This window comes from Penaeus vannamei, chromosome 17 (assembly GCF_042767895.1).
Source record: "Penaeus vannamei isolate JL-2024 chromosome 17, ASM4276789v1, whole genome shotgun sequence".
NCBI lineage: Eukaryota > Metazoa > Arthropoda > Malacostraca > Decapoda > Penaeidae > Penaeus > Penaeus vannamei.
In genome coordinates, this window is record NC_091565.1 from 12,458,357 (window position 1) to 12,473,356 (window position 15,000).

The following is a 15,000-nucleotide window of genomic DNA, read 5'->3' on the forward strand; positions in this document are numbered from 1 at the left end:
TCTTATAGAGTGTAAGAAATAGTCAGAAACGACATAATTTAAGCTGCAGTGGCCTAATATTCACTGTTAAATGACAAAAGAATCCCCTACATATCACTGCTCAAAGTATGTTACTCATCTTGTTTACCTTGCCAGGAAAAGCAAAACACTGACTGGATAACTCATTACTGTGATATCCCAAGTACTTCATGTATTACTATGCCCTTGTCAAATTTGTATTTTGCTAGTTATCAGTATCTGCAGTTACACATTTATGCTTTTTAAGTCTTAATATTGGTAATTGTTACAGAGTGATGCACCCTCCCAGAGAATAAGTCGAAAATTTTTTTTTTTTTTTTTTGCAGGAAATCCAATGATTTCATTGATTTTCAGCATTGTTTCTTCAGCAAATGAATCGTTCAGGAGATCGAGTACCATTTCTCCACCGAAGTATATTGGAAATTATGGGATAAAACAGGCTTAAATAGGAAGAATGAAGATGAAAAATGTGTAAAACTAGTACAAAAACTCTTAAAATTGGCCAATGAAACTACAGATGTAACCGCTATCTTTTGAAATTCTACAGGCTAACGTGCCAGAAATAAAAAAAATTCTACAGGAAACCAGCCCACTTTTTGGCCAAACTCTATGGGAATTCACATGTTCCAACCCCCCCCAAGAAACGTATTGAATAAACCAACCTAATATATCGGTATAAATTGCCGTGAATAGGTGTGCACTTCGGGCACTGCCCAAGGGGAAGATTAATGAGGGGTAAGCCCCCCAACACCTCCCAGGATATATTCTCTCCACCTCGGTATGCATGGCAAGATGGAGCTGCATTCACGTGAAATAATAAACCAAATACCTTTATGTCTGGAAACGTCAAACTTTCGTTCCTTCTTTGTACCATTGGGATTACTTTGATTTTAATCACCTTTTTCATCATTTGGAGCTCTCAATGGGCCCAGATATAAAACTGGGATGGTTACTAAAGTCTAATTAACTAAAATTAACTAACTAAAGTCTTAAAAAGATAATTGTTACCGATTGCGACACACCCTCGCAGAGACTAAGTTCCAAAGGGAGGGTTAAGGGGTAAAATCGAATTCACAAAGCTCCATTTAGGGGCGGGGGGGTGAGTGCACGATGTCATTATCAACCTGTACATGTCGAAATAAATTATATAACATTTTGACAGGAATTATCATCAGTGAATAATTTGTTACACCACCCCTCATATGCTTCTAATTTCCTATAAGCGTATTTGTATATCTGTAGAATGGTATATAAATATCATAATATGAATGATTTGTACTAGCAGTGATGCTAACTCCCCAGTTTTTAAGGACATTTGTATGTGTAACAGGAAGCACTTGCACTTGAAGTCACAATCATTGTACATGCATTCATCCTTTGTTTTATAAGAAGGGATGGGTGTTAGTAAGGAAGCAGGTCAAATGCATGAAAGGCATGTTAGTTTTGTAAGATGGGATACATCAGGATGAAAGAGAAAATGGAAAACTACTGCATTTTAGAACATATCCACATCATAAGCATCAACTAAATTTTTTTCTTTTTAATCAGTTTTTTTTCCCCCTTGTCTTATTTCTCAAATCAATACTATGATTAGCCATATACTAATGAAATTTGCTCACTGTCTACCATTTGCTGGACTTAGCTCCCAAGGCAGCTTGCTGCTCTACATGTGGAGCCCTATTTATATTGAATGGTAAATATTGCAAATATGTTAATACCATAGCAGGAAAAAAGTACACATGAAGATGAAATCTACAGGAATTTAGAAATGCCAACCATGATATAAGAATAGTAAAAGTAACCCTGTATAATGAAATCCTCTGTCCATTATTTGCACAAAAGTTTGATAAAGTTTTATATTTAGGTGTGTGCGAAGCATGGGAAAGGGCGAGCCAGGTGATGGGGCTGGCCGTGGTGGAGGAAGTGGTGGCACAATCAGGGATGCTGGTGGTGCCTTCGGCAAGCGTGAGGCAGCACAAGAAGAACAGTACTTCAGGAAATTGGTATGTTAGTGTGTTTTGTTTAATTTTCAACATACTGCACTGCTTCTCTATTGCATACAAGCTTTACCTATATGATACTTGGCTTAAAGATTTAAAGGTCTGGATGCTTGACAAGTACAGAAAGTACAGTAGATTGTCCTAAAGCTTTTTACAAATTTCCAAATTTGATTATCTTGGAATTGTTATTGTTTTATTGTAAAATGAAAAATTTAAAGAGGAAAGTCAAAATGTTTTAATTTTTTAATTAGAAATTCATATACAGTTTTAGATAACATTTTATGCTGTATTAGAAATGCCAATAGATGACTGTCAAGCTTAAGATCCTATCTTTTTTATGGCTAGTTGGGAGGCCTTTTGGCTTTTTCATTCTTTTATCTATTTGTCAATTGAGTTCTTTGTGCTTTTACTGAAGATGCTTTTCTTCTGGTGATTTTCAGTTAATTCTAGAAACGTCTTTGTACAATGCTGTTGCAAACAGTGTATTTTATTGCTGGAGATTATTTTTTAAAACCCTTGCAAATAGTGGTAGTCAGTAACTTTAATTGCTTAAACCATTGGATCTGGATGGTACACTGCCATCAAGTGGCCTAAAACAGGTATTATGCTTACTTGTGGTAAGAGGCTTGTAGGCTGGATGGTGAAAAGACTACATGCCTCCCCTTTGCAATGTTATTTTCTCCTTTTCTGCATAGGCCATTTGAGCTTTTTTCCATTTTCCAATGTCTATATTAGTCATTTGGTTTGCATTATCCAGATGGTAATAGACTATTTTCCTTAAACAGACTCCATATCATCTCTAATAGGTAATCTATTATTATTATTGTACATAACTCAGTTCAGTAATAATTACAATAAGGAAACATCTTGTTATTCAGTTTTCTGTAATACAACCTGTCTTGCAAGTCATGGTGGCCAGGAATAAGATCCTCAGTATGGAAATAGTCTTTCCTGGAGCCGGCACTCTTCCAGTCAGGGCGCACACAGTGCATTCCACACTTGTTTATTGATGAAAATAATGTAAAAGCCCTTCCTAGATGCCAAATGAGTCCAATCACCCTTTAAAAGGTTTGCGCACCCATGGCAAGTCATTCCTATCACCCCAGCTTTCACCTGAAATGCTCATAATGGCAAGTTTGCATCACCCTGGCCCACAGCCAAAATTTCCCATGACAACACATTCATGTCACCCACCCCTCAAGCCAAATTTTTTCATGATGGTCATGTCATTCAGATCATATTAACATCCAAATTTTTCTTTAGAGGTTTTTAAAATTATAATTAACATTTTTTTCCAGAAAAAATATTAGTATAAAGAAAATATGAAAAACAAATGGTTTATTAATCTTCAATCTGGCCAATACATTAAAGTTTTTGATTCAACTTTTCAAATTTGTTAAATCTTGTTAGTAGCACATCTTGTACAGCTAATGTACTCTATGTTCAATCACTATAATAGAATTTAACCTTAGATAGAAATATGATCAATTGCTTATACTGATCAATCCTTCCTTGCTTGTGCTTGCTTTACTTCTGAACAGTCCACTTTTGTCTTTTCAAGATGTATTAAAGGCTGAGGATTTTCGATGACCACAATGTCCATGCTGTTTTCCTTTGCTTAAAGGCAGTGTGCATGTGCTTTTAAACAGGAAGAAGAGCAGATGAAGAAGCTGAAGGATTTACAGTCCAGTCAAGGGAAGGAGAAGAAACCAAAATAGTGATAGCTTCAAGATTGAATGTTTTCAATCAAGAATGGTATAGTGGGGTACTCTTTTCTTCTTGCATTCAATTTTAGATATCCCCTTTTCCATGCTTGACATACATAGTTAAGGAATGTTTATTTGAAGTTGACTTCAACTTTCCAAGATATAAAAATATTTAAGGTATGTGTTTGCTTTTTTATTTTAGCAGAAAAATGTGAAGCCTCTTAATTTGATCAACTATGGGATACCAGTATATTGCAAAAGAGTCATGTATGATTGCAGATGCTCCACTAAACCTTTTATGTAAATTTTGAATCATGTTCATGAAAGAACATAAATGTGAGACAATATTTTTCATGCTATATCACTTTACCTACTTGTCCATGCACAGCTGCATGCAAACTAAGATACAGTATGCAATGCATTTATTTTATTGCTTTATTCCTTATTTTACAATATAAATAAAATTGTAATGTAAATTAGAAAGGATCCTACTTTGCCTTGATTCTCTCAATCTTTTTCATTTCAAAAGTATTATGGAAGTTGTAGCTGGTTTTAGCCATACTGGAACACCATATTAGATATAAAATGTTATTCCATCGTCAGATTTCAAACCCAGATCTATTTGTAGAATTTTATTTTTGATTATTATTTGTATACACCCAAGAGTTTTGTTGATTATAATATAAACTTTATTTTAAAATGATTTTGCTAAAAAAAAAAAAAAAAAGAGGAAGAAATAACCATGTAAAATTGGTTGAGGCAAGGACTGAGGTCCAAGGTAGGGGTTGCCCTTACTTTAGGCCTCATTCTTCTTATCCGTCTCCAAACCCCTCCTCCCGACAACAATAATAAGGGATTGGGATGTTCTCCCTATATGCCTTCTTTACCCCTCCCCCTGCTTCTGCATCACCCCTTCCTACCCTATTATACTTGTTCAGATACTGAACAATGTTATCTCCCCAGTTTGTCTTTATAATTGTACTTTTTCTCTCCAATCAGATTGTGTTGTGGTCTAGTTGTTAGATAAACTTAAAAATGTATTGAGTATAAAGCTACTCTAGGCCATAGAATGGCAGAGCATTGTGTGTTTTATGTGTGAACAGATGTGAGTATATGCACAAAAGATGGTGTGTTGGATTTATGTTAAGTGAGTGATAGTTATCTTTTTTAAGAAAAACATTTTATTTCAGGAGCAAGAACAGTTGAAAAAGTTAAAAAAGGGCCTTCAAAAGGAAATCGAGTTCCACAAGGAGCAAGTGGAGGCTCACAAAGATGCCATCAAAAGGCACGAGGAACGTCTGAATGAGCTGAAGTAAAGAGGATGCTGAAATTTGGGGATATCCATCTGTATTGCAACTTGCATCATTCTGGGAAGAAGTAATTACAAGGAGAAAAAAATGCATCTATTTCAGTTTTTGTTTTTTACTGATTCAAAAAAGATGCATTATTTCATGGTAAAAAAAATATATATACATATATATATATATAATTGGTATGATGTAAATATAATGGCTTTGATTATCAAGTTAGTAAAGTAGCAGTGCTTTTGAAGCAAGTTTATTATCCTTGAGAAAACTGGTAGTAACAGAATGAGACACCAAAGTTTAACACACAGGTGTGTGAGGACTATGCAAATGGCATGGTGACTGACTCAATTTTAATAGAGCAAGAAAAATATTAGCATAATTATTGGAAAATATTGGGGGACATGCAAAGTCAGTGTTACCCTCATGAATACTAGGGTTAAACTTCCAAGTAGTCTATAAACCCCTTTCCACAGAAGGGTTAGTTACCATGCTAACACACAAGCACTTAGGGAAGAGGATTTTGCAGTTTGTTTTTTGAGCAGTTGCCTATAAGTTGGGTACTCCCCCCCCCCCTTAAAGGGCACTCAATTGTTTCTGCCCACATGACTGGCCGGACACTTGTGGTTGTAACTTAATTCTAGGCTTTTATTTAAATAAGCTTGGCTTTTCATGCCTATATCTTGTTAAGGGCTGTCCAGATGAGTAGGCAAATTCTACTGGATTTTCCTGCGATTGTCCCTCCCAAAACCTAGCTCGTCGTCATGGGAGGGCATAGGAGATGGGGACAGACCCAATGTAGAGGATTACCCCTACCTTGGGCCTCGGCCCTTGCCTCAACTAATTTTGCTTGGTCCTTTCTTTCCTTTTCCTCTTCCGTATCTTCTTTATTCCCTTCTATCCCATTCCTAAGGTGTGAGAGCCGTGCTGAAAGGATGAAAGGCTGGCTTTGTTTCAGTCACGAACGGCCTCCGGGAGTCATAGGCACAGTATTCCTTTGGTTAATTACTGAGCCCTTACCCCTTATGAGGACTCTAAGGGGTATACCATTTCTTTTCCTGTTTATTCAAGCTCACCATGGCCAGTAATGAAGATTCCTTACCCATTCACCAAATAAGCTTGTATGAATTTGATTGTTTTCCGACCCCTGCCCCTCCTCTGACCACTGATACTAATACCCCCTCTTCAACACTTGCAAACAACTCTTAACCATTCTGAAACACCAACCCAGGTTATTACTCAACCCCTAGAAAATACTTTTCCTCATCCCCAACATTCTCTTCATCCACTACTACACAACCCTCTTTAATGTCAACCCCCCCTTCCCTTGTTACTATTTATCCTTATTGTCCTCCCCCCACCAGTACTACACTTCACACCAACCCATCTTCCTCTTGCCCTTGTCCTTGTCCTTGTCCTACTACCTCTACCTCTGCAAACCTTCTGGGTATTCTATTTGGCCCAGCTAAGTGGGATTGATTCTTTGATTCCCCCCACAGCCCCCTATTCTGAGAATACCCCTCTCTTTCAGCAGCGCCTCTAGAAACAAGTAGGCAAGGTTACCTTTCGCAGTTGCCCTGATCATTCACGCCTTGTCATGGTTACATCTGAAGCTCAAGCTCATGCACTATCTGCCCTAATTATCCTAACTGGCAAAACCATTCCTGCTGAACCTCACCCAATTCCTAATACTTGTACTGGAATGGTTTCTATTCCTCAAAATGCTTGTCCCATGTATAACAAGGAGTGGTCAGACTGAAAATGACCTTTCCTGCTGTGATGAATATGATGCAGTGTCAGTACAGTGTTACTCTTCTTCCTAGAGGCCAATGTAAATCTCATGTCAATATTGCCAAGATTAGCTTCCATAGACAAGACCTCCTTGAGGTTTATATTGGTGGATTGTCTTATGTCTGACAATATCAACCCCTTCCTCGTCAATGTCAAAAATGTTGGCGTTTTGGCCACCTAGCCAAACATTGTCGCTCAACTATGTGCCCAACCTGGTCATGATCATTCAAATTGCCCTGCTCAGTCACATACATGTGCCAGTTGTGGAGACTCCCATAATGTATTTTATAGGAGCTGCCCTGCCTATAAGTTTGAACGTGAGGTAGCAGTCCTCAGATTTAAACTAGGCCTCACAATGTGAGGCCAGACAAGTTTTCTCTCTCAACTTATTCCTAAACAGTCCTACACTCTGCTCCCCCACTATCTACACAAGATATTTCTGCATCTCCCCAGGGGTGTCTCCCGTATACCCTAAACACAAGATCTATGTCTAATCACCCTATCCACCAGTTAAATCCAGATGCTCCAATCTCAACCACTTCCCGGATACCTACCCCTCCTCACTTTAGTTGTCGTACTAGACGACCTAAAATGTTACACTTCAACACCTTCCTCTTTGTCTGTTCCTCATATCAATCTCCTCTTCTCATAAGAGAACCTTTGTTTCTCAGTCCTTTATACTAAATTCCCCTCCAGTAACCCTTGAAGACTTCCTAAAGATGACCCAAGGGAACACTCGGCTCCCTCATCCACCCCCCTATCCCTCTGTTCCTCCTCCTACATTTAAAGTATTTGCAGATATTCATCCTCCTACACCCTCCTAACATACCCCACCCTCTCTACCATTTGAATACTCTCACACATCCTCTCTATCACAACAGTGTCTTTCTCCAGACACCACCTCTCCAAACATTTTTCCTAGCACTTCACCACCTTCCCCAGTCTCCCTTTCTCAACCCCCGGGGATTCTCCTCCTTCAACAGCCACCTCTTTTCCTTGACCAGTGTCCCTACTCCTTCCGCAGTCACAGATACACAGCAATTCAATCAGTTGCTCTACCCCATTATATTCCCCCAACCCTTTCCTAAAATACCTCCTCTCAACCACCCAAACCAAACCTCCCCCCCCAAAATCCCATCCTTCCCTACTATCCCTTCCATTCCCTCCTGGATATACACATGAACCTCTAACACAATATCCTTCCCCAGACCCCACTGTCCCTATCAAACCCCCAGACACTACTCCACCTACTCCTGCTGCTTTATCTCAACCCTCAGATACCTAATCCCCTACTACTAATGCAACCATATATAATGTTATCATGTATTATCCCTATTTCTTCCCCAGTCACAGATTCAATATAATTCATTTAATTGATCTACCTCCAAAACATTTCCCATTATTTATTACTGCTCTACTTCATTTACTTCCCTCCTTTCTTATTTCATCACCATACTTTCCTGTAACACCCTTTAACCTTTGATATTTAACACAATCCCCTCTCCCCGGATTTCTCTTACTCTTCAACAGCTATCTCTATTCTTTTTCATCATGCAGGTGCGTCTATTTCACATGCTGTACAGGTTTTTAACATCTTTGATGCTTAGTGAACTTAACCCAACTGGCAAACATACATACACCTTGAGAATTTCAGTAAAGGGCCATAAAATTACCTATCAATTCAAAAAAAAAAAATCAGGTCCATCTAGATACAAATCAATTAAAAATCTACAGAGTACCTTGTAATAGACAAAACTAAAATACCTCACCCCATAATTTACCAATTCTTTTGCATCCATTCAAAGCCTATGAATCAACTCATAATTGGCTGAACACTTATGGAACTGCATGTACATATACTATTCACAAAAAGTAATAAAGGACTATGTACCCACCAATGGATTAAGGAATATTAAACTTTTCAAACTCAAAAGTTTCGCACTTTTAAAATTATATTGCCCAAAGGATGATAGAAGAGTGGTTAATGATAGAATTTCTTTTTTTCTTCTCTTTATTCAATTTACTTCTTGGATCCTCCAGCAGCAGCAGCAGCAGCTTTCTGTGCCTTCAGTACCTTAACCACGATCTTCTGTTCTTCAATCAGGAAAGCACGTACAACCCTGAAAGAGAGATTCAAATTTCAGGCCCAGTTTACAGTGACTTGGTCCTTGTCCTCCTCATCTACTGAGATAGTCATCCCTGTTTAAAAAAGCATTAATGAGGGAGGGGGGGGGGGGGTATACAAGGCAAAACTAGCCATATCTACAGTCTACTCCAAACATTTTAAAGTCAGATCTTTACCTTTCGCGAACACATGTATGGCAAAGAGAACCACCATAGGCACGGGCCACTTTCTTCTTGTACTTGGGCATTCTTTTGAGCTCATAAGGACGGCAGCGAACTACTCCTGCAAGCTCTCTCTTGCAGTTACCGCAAGCTGCACGCTTTCCACGTTTCTTTACATACTGGTACACCAAGCGACCTCCAGGCGTCCTTACACTGTTGGGATAATCAATTGGATATTAGTTATAGTACTACATCTCAGAACACTTAAAATTCAAACCATTACTTCTTAAATAACATTTCTGAAATGATTATATTTATGATTTTATCAATGGTCACCATAATCACATTTCCTACACACCAGTGCTATGTTGAAGTAATGAACCACAGTTCCAAAGATGAAATATTTTAATCCACCTAAAATCCTATTTTCATTACCGAACAAACAAAAATACTAACCAAATCCCTTTTTAACTTTAATAGAAAAAGATAATTATATTTTCTCTTGTATGCATCTACCATACCAAAGATGTACACAGAATGCCTCTCATAAATGAAGTTCACCAAAAGGGTTCTTGCAAAATCATGAATACCATGTCAATGCCATAGAATGCAGCAAGATTGACGCAGAGATAAGAATTCTAAAAAAATCAAGGGAAAAGTATCCTAAACTTTGGAGCCCAATATTGCAAAACTACACTTTTATCAACATTTTAAAATTTCATCCATAACTACTTGGGCAATCCTAAAGGGGTTTGGATCATTTGAAAGCTGAATAAATTTGTGCTGTTTTTGTTAAAGCTGATTTTCATTTTAGGTAATAGAAGTCCATATATTATATCTATGTTCATAAGACTGAACATTTAGAAAAAAATAAGTTCCCACTGAACTAAAAGGAAATAATAATTTAAAATAAGTTCAATGGATAAGTATGATTTTGAAGATTTTGAGATTTGTTGAAAAACTTGTTTTTCTTAAATAACTTTCATAATCTATTATCCAAATGATGTAAAACTTGGTGTTGTTTATCACTTTATATGTATGTATAACATCATGAAAATCATGTAAATCCAATCATAACTAACAAACTTTGGTCTTGAGCGTGATAGCCCCTTAAGTTTTTTTTTTTTTTTTTTTTTTTTTTTTAAATATCAGTTTAACTAAGATGGGCCCTTCATTCATTCATTCAGAATTTTTTTTAAACTTGATTACTAAGGTTTTAGTATAACCAGAACAAGGCTGCTAATGCAATTATAAGGACTAGTATATTTTTTTCTGGAGTTACCTAAACTTTGATGTATATATAGAATCAAGTACCTTGTGATTTAAGGGGACACTTCTACAGTTGTTGCTTTGAGATGAACTATCCATGTGACAATTGCTATAAATAATACAAACTATGCAAATCTTTATGTAAACTATAAAGACATTCTAGAGGTTTTCACCAGGAATGACAAATGCTGTGCCTCTACCTATAGCATTAAAGCAAATTTAACATTCCATCATTCTGGCCTTCACTCATGATGGGCAGTTTGCCTCATCCAGCCCACGACCATATTTACCTATGATGTGATGGTCATATCACCTGGATTGAAGAAGTTAAGAATTTTCTGCTATCCCATTTCTTTCACTACCAAATAAAAAGAGCAGGCAGGAAGCTCCATGACATAAGAAGGAAATTACGTGAGCCAAAGCAATTTGTCCTTCGTCATAACATGACCTATGATAAGACACTGACTAGTCTTTCAGCCAACAAGAACTATAATATAAATAAGCATATGATAATGGAGCCTGACCCCAGAAAGTCCAAAGAAATGTAGATCTGTTCCATTGAAATCAGTCTGTACTGAGGCAACTCTCCTTTTTCTGAAAAATGCGTGTTACTGCTGGGGGCGTAACCATGTCATGAAAAAAATGGCTTGAGGGGTGAGCAACATGAACACATTGCAGAAAAATTTGGCCCTGGGTCATCATGAGAATTTCAACTGGAGACTAGGGTGACAAACTACAAGCCATGAGTGCTAAAAGTTCTATGGGCAATTAGAAAGGGGCTCATTTACAAATACATAAGTGTGGAATGTACCACCTGTGAATCATGACCAGAAGATCACTGGCTCCTTGGTAAACACCATTTTCTATCATTGGATCTTATCCCTGCCTACCATGATTGGCTGTACACAAGACTGGGTAAAACTTGTATGGAAAGAAATGGACACCACTATCTTAAAGAGCACATGTAATATAGTAAAAAGCAATGTAGGAGCAGCTGCAGCACCCTGATATTTACTGTACAATGACAAATGTTTGCTGCTTATCACTGCTGAGAGACCAAGTCCACAACACCTGCACAGCCAGAGTTCTTAATCTTCTAGTGATAGTACATTTTCAAGCCGAAAATAAAGTTTTCCAGGTGTCGTCAAAATCTGCATGCAGGCAAGTATATGAACCTGCCAGTGCACCGTCCAACACAATTGACAAAATCAGAGTGCAACCTCATATCTAGCGTTGCATTGGCAGGACACCCGAGAATGTTTAATTTTCTGGGTGTCTCATATGTGACACCCATCGAAAATGGGTTAATGTCTGTTATCTATAAGTTGGCACGAAGTGCTAATAAATGGGAGTTACATGGGGCTTGCTACATATACATATACCGAAATTTACACCAAGTTTCATATCATTTGGATAAAAAACAATTAACTTATTTAACCCATTTACGACAGTGTCCCACATGTGAGACACCAGGAAATATAAGCATTGCTGGCCATCCCACCAGTGTAATCTTGGATCAGAGCTCGTTCTCTGAATACGATGCGGGCCGCGGCCAGCGTGTGGGCAGATTCCGGGCCGTGGCCAGTGCACCAATATTGTAGCCGCGTAGATAGAGGAAAATGGACACCGCCATCTTATAGAGCGGGAAAAATAGAAGGGGATAGCGTATAGTTTAAGATGCACCGGCCTTATAGTCACCGCTAAATGACGAAAATATAACGCGCGGCCGCCTTTCAAATTCAAAGTCGATGAGCTTGATTACCTTGCTAGGAAAAACACAACACTGACCCACGAACGCATTTTTGCGTTCGCGAACTAGTCCGTGTATCATTACGCGCTTGTCAAAACGATATTTGGCTAATTATCTGTGTCTGCTGGTACGCATTTATACCTTTAAAGTCTTTTAGTAATGTTAGTATACTTCAATTGCATATTTTTATATTTATCTATACCCTCATATCGAATCCTGCGCATCGAGTGTTTCACACTTTCTTGCGCCAGCCACAGGTTGACAGCTCACCAACCCGCTCATTTCGAGATTGAAAGCCGGTGAGAAATGTTGCGTTTCCAGTGTTGTGTTGATTCTGGGTTCTTTTTTAAGACCTTTACAGTGGCATCGAAGAATAATTCGACTTCAGTAACCATCCCAGTTTTATATCTGAGCCCATCAAGAGCTCCAAAGGACGAAAAAGGTGATTAAAATCGAAGCAATCCCAACAGTACAAAGAAACGAAAGTTTCACGTTTCCTGATATAAAGGTATTTGGTTTATTATTTTACGGTGAGAATGCAGCTCTGTCTTGCCGTACATACCGTGGTGGAGAGAATGTGTCCTGGGGGGTGTTGGGGGGCTTGCCCCCCATCAACCCTCCCCTCGGGCAGTGCCCGAAGGGCACGCCTAGTCACGGCAATTTATATTGATATATTAGGTTGGTTTTTTATTTATTTCGCGTCAGTTCGTAAACTTTCAAAGATGGCGGTAACATCCGTAGAGTTTCATTGACCGATTTTAAGCGCTTTTTGTGATAGTTTTATGCATTTTTTATCGTTATTCTTCTTATTTAAGCTTGTTTTACCCAATAATTTCCCTGATATACTTCATGCCCTCCCTTGCTAACGGGACTATCAAATCAAGATCGTCGATGGAGAAATGGTACTCGATCTCCTGAACGATTCATTCGCAAAAGAAACAACGCCGAAAATCGATGAAATCATAGGATTTCATGCAGAAAAACATCATTTTTTTTCGACTTAGTCTCTGCGAGGGTGCGTCGCGGTCTTCAACAATTACCCACAATTCAAAACAACTGACAAGCTAGTGCCGCATCAAGATGGCAGAGAAATAAATAAATCTACCCAAACATCTTAAAGCGCTATATTTTCTCCTATATTCATATAAAGTGCCTCTAAAACAATGACACACACTTCCGATTGACAGCCCTTTCATTCTGACGCGTTATCAAAACAAATGAATATCCCTGAATTAAATTATAGGCCTACCCATTACCATATATCCGATTTTATGAGGTTAAATATAACAAATCATCGAATATAATATCAACAGAAGAATGTTGCTAGAATTTCTCAGACTTTTTCACTTGAGATATTCTTTATTTCATAAAATAGCAGACATTCTCGATTTAGACAGACGAGAAGTTTGACAATAAGAGGAAAATTGTTCGTCTCATAATCATTTATTATTCATAAGTAAAACTTTTTATTCCCATAATCTCCATTATCTTCTTTCGTTTTCAGTTAATTTCAATTTCTTTCAATATCATTTTAAGAAAATTACAGAATCAGATACAGTGAAAAAATTATTTATCTGACAAGATATTAAGCGGAGTTCCTGGCCAACGCCCGCATTCGAAGGATCGTGACCAGTACGGTACGCAACCGACGCCGTTGCCATGGTGACGGTACACCGCTTGACTTAGCAAGCGCAAGTCAAGCCATCTATGGAGGTCGCTTGTGAAAGCAAGAAAAACGCTTGAGATTTCAGGCAAGAACTTTCCCTGCTTAAAACACTAATATTCTTAGGATGACAAGTTCCTGTCACCCTAGCTCTCAGACAATTTTTTCCATGACAACAAGTTCACAATATCTGTCCCTCGTAGCCAAATTTTCCCTTGACGTGATGGTGACGTTATTCAGATTTAGGGAAATATCTATTGGCTAAAGTAGGATCTTACTGAAATCAGTACGGGTATGAGACATCTGCCCAAATTAAACCTGGCAGAACATACAAGGTACAGATTTTGTGGACGAGAAAGGGGGGTGGGAGGCAGCAGGTTTACTCAAATCTTAACCTTTATCCTATAATTTACCTATAAACTTTCCTCTACTTACTTGCCTTTGCTCGACTAATCACTATAATATTGGTATCAATGTATTCCTTCCACTCCACTACTTAAATATATAGAAATTATGCTAGGGAAATCAACCTATACCCTTGAACTTGGCCCAAATAATAGAAGAGGGCATGGAAGATACCATGGAAATTGCTGGGTAAAATATGAATAATTTACAGAATTGGTAAATATGTAGTAAATAATTTTCCTACTTTATAACCACTTAATAAATTTATAAAATGATGTATATAAATGCAACAGTACTCTGGCTATGCGAGTGTGTTTTGGAGTCTATGAAAATAGTATACAGCAGATACTTTTGTTATTACACTAAATATGAGGCTGCAGTAGCTGGACTTTCTTATGCTCTAGAAGATGGCAGTGTCCATTCCCCTTTATGTCCCTTCGTAACACTAGCCAAGATTATTGCCAATGAGGGGGTGGGAGGTTCTTGCGTAAAATTGATTTATTTGGATAACAGAAACAAGAATAATCCACTGATATTAAATCGCTAAAAACAGTAATGCAAAAGTATTCCGAATAAAGAACATTTTCTGCAGTTACTTGGTTTTGGTTTCCGCCTTAAACTATCTTTCTTCTACGGACTTTAAGTGTAAGGAGCTATGACGTTTCCTATTTCTTCACCTGCTAAAATATCTTTGTTTATAGAATGTTATTGTTCCTAATAATTCTATGATTCTACTCAACATCAGTGAACACGTGAATCTCTATAGTAAACATTCCAATGAATTTTCTAAGAGACATTCCTACCTCAT

General features: G+C 37.8%; 2 protein-coding genes across 5 annotated transcripts in view; one reads left to right on the forward strand and one right to left on the reverse strand.

The window, feature by feature from the left end:
- Positions 1-5,271, forward strand: part of LOC113810980 (ATPase inhibitor mai-2, mitochondrial) — a 6,593-nt gene extending 1,322 nt beyond the window's left edge. The window contains exons 2-4 of one of the 3 annotated variants that reach the window (XM_027362649.2): positions 1,883-2,021; positions 3,668-3,773; positions 4,915-5,271. In XM_027362649.2, coding sequence (XP_027218450.1) covers positions 1,883-2,021; positions 3,668-3,736 — 208 coding nt within the window. In that variant the 3' untranslated portion in view covers positions 3,737-3,773; positions 4,915-5,271. Of the gene's footprint in view, positions 1-1,882; positions 2,022-3,667; positions 3,774-3,926 lie in introns of all 3 variants that reach the window. The other 2 variants (XM_070131942.1, XM_027362648.2) reach the window with 2 other exon arrangements.
- A 3,541-nt stretch (positions 5,272-8,812) lies between these two features.
- Positions 8,813-15,000, reverse strand: part of LOC113810981 (large ribosomal subunit protein eL34) — a 6,747-nt gene continuing 559 nt past the window's right edge. For both annotated transcript variants that reach the window (XM_027362651.2, XM_027362650.2), the window contains exons 3-4: positions 9,121-9,318; positions 8,813-8,939 (exon numbers count right to left, since the gene is read on the reverse strand). In XM_027362651.2, the coding sequence (XP_027218452.1) occupies positions 8,840-8,939; positions 9,121-9,318 (298 nt within the window). In that variant the 3' untranslated portion in view covers positions 8,813-8,839. The remainder of the gene's footprint in view (positions 8,940-9,120; positions 9,319-15,000) is intronic.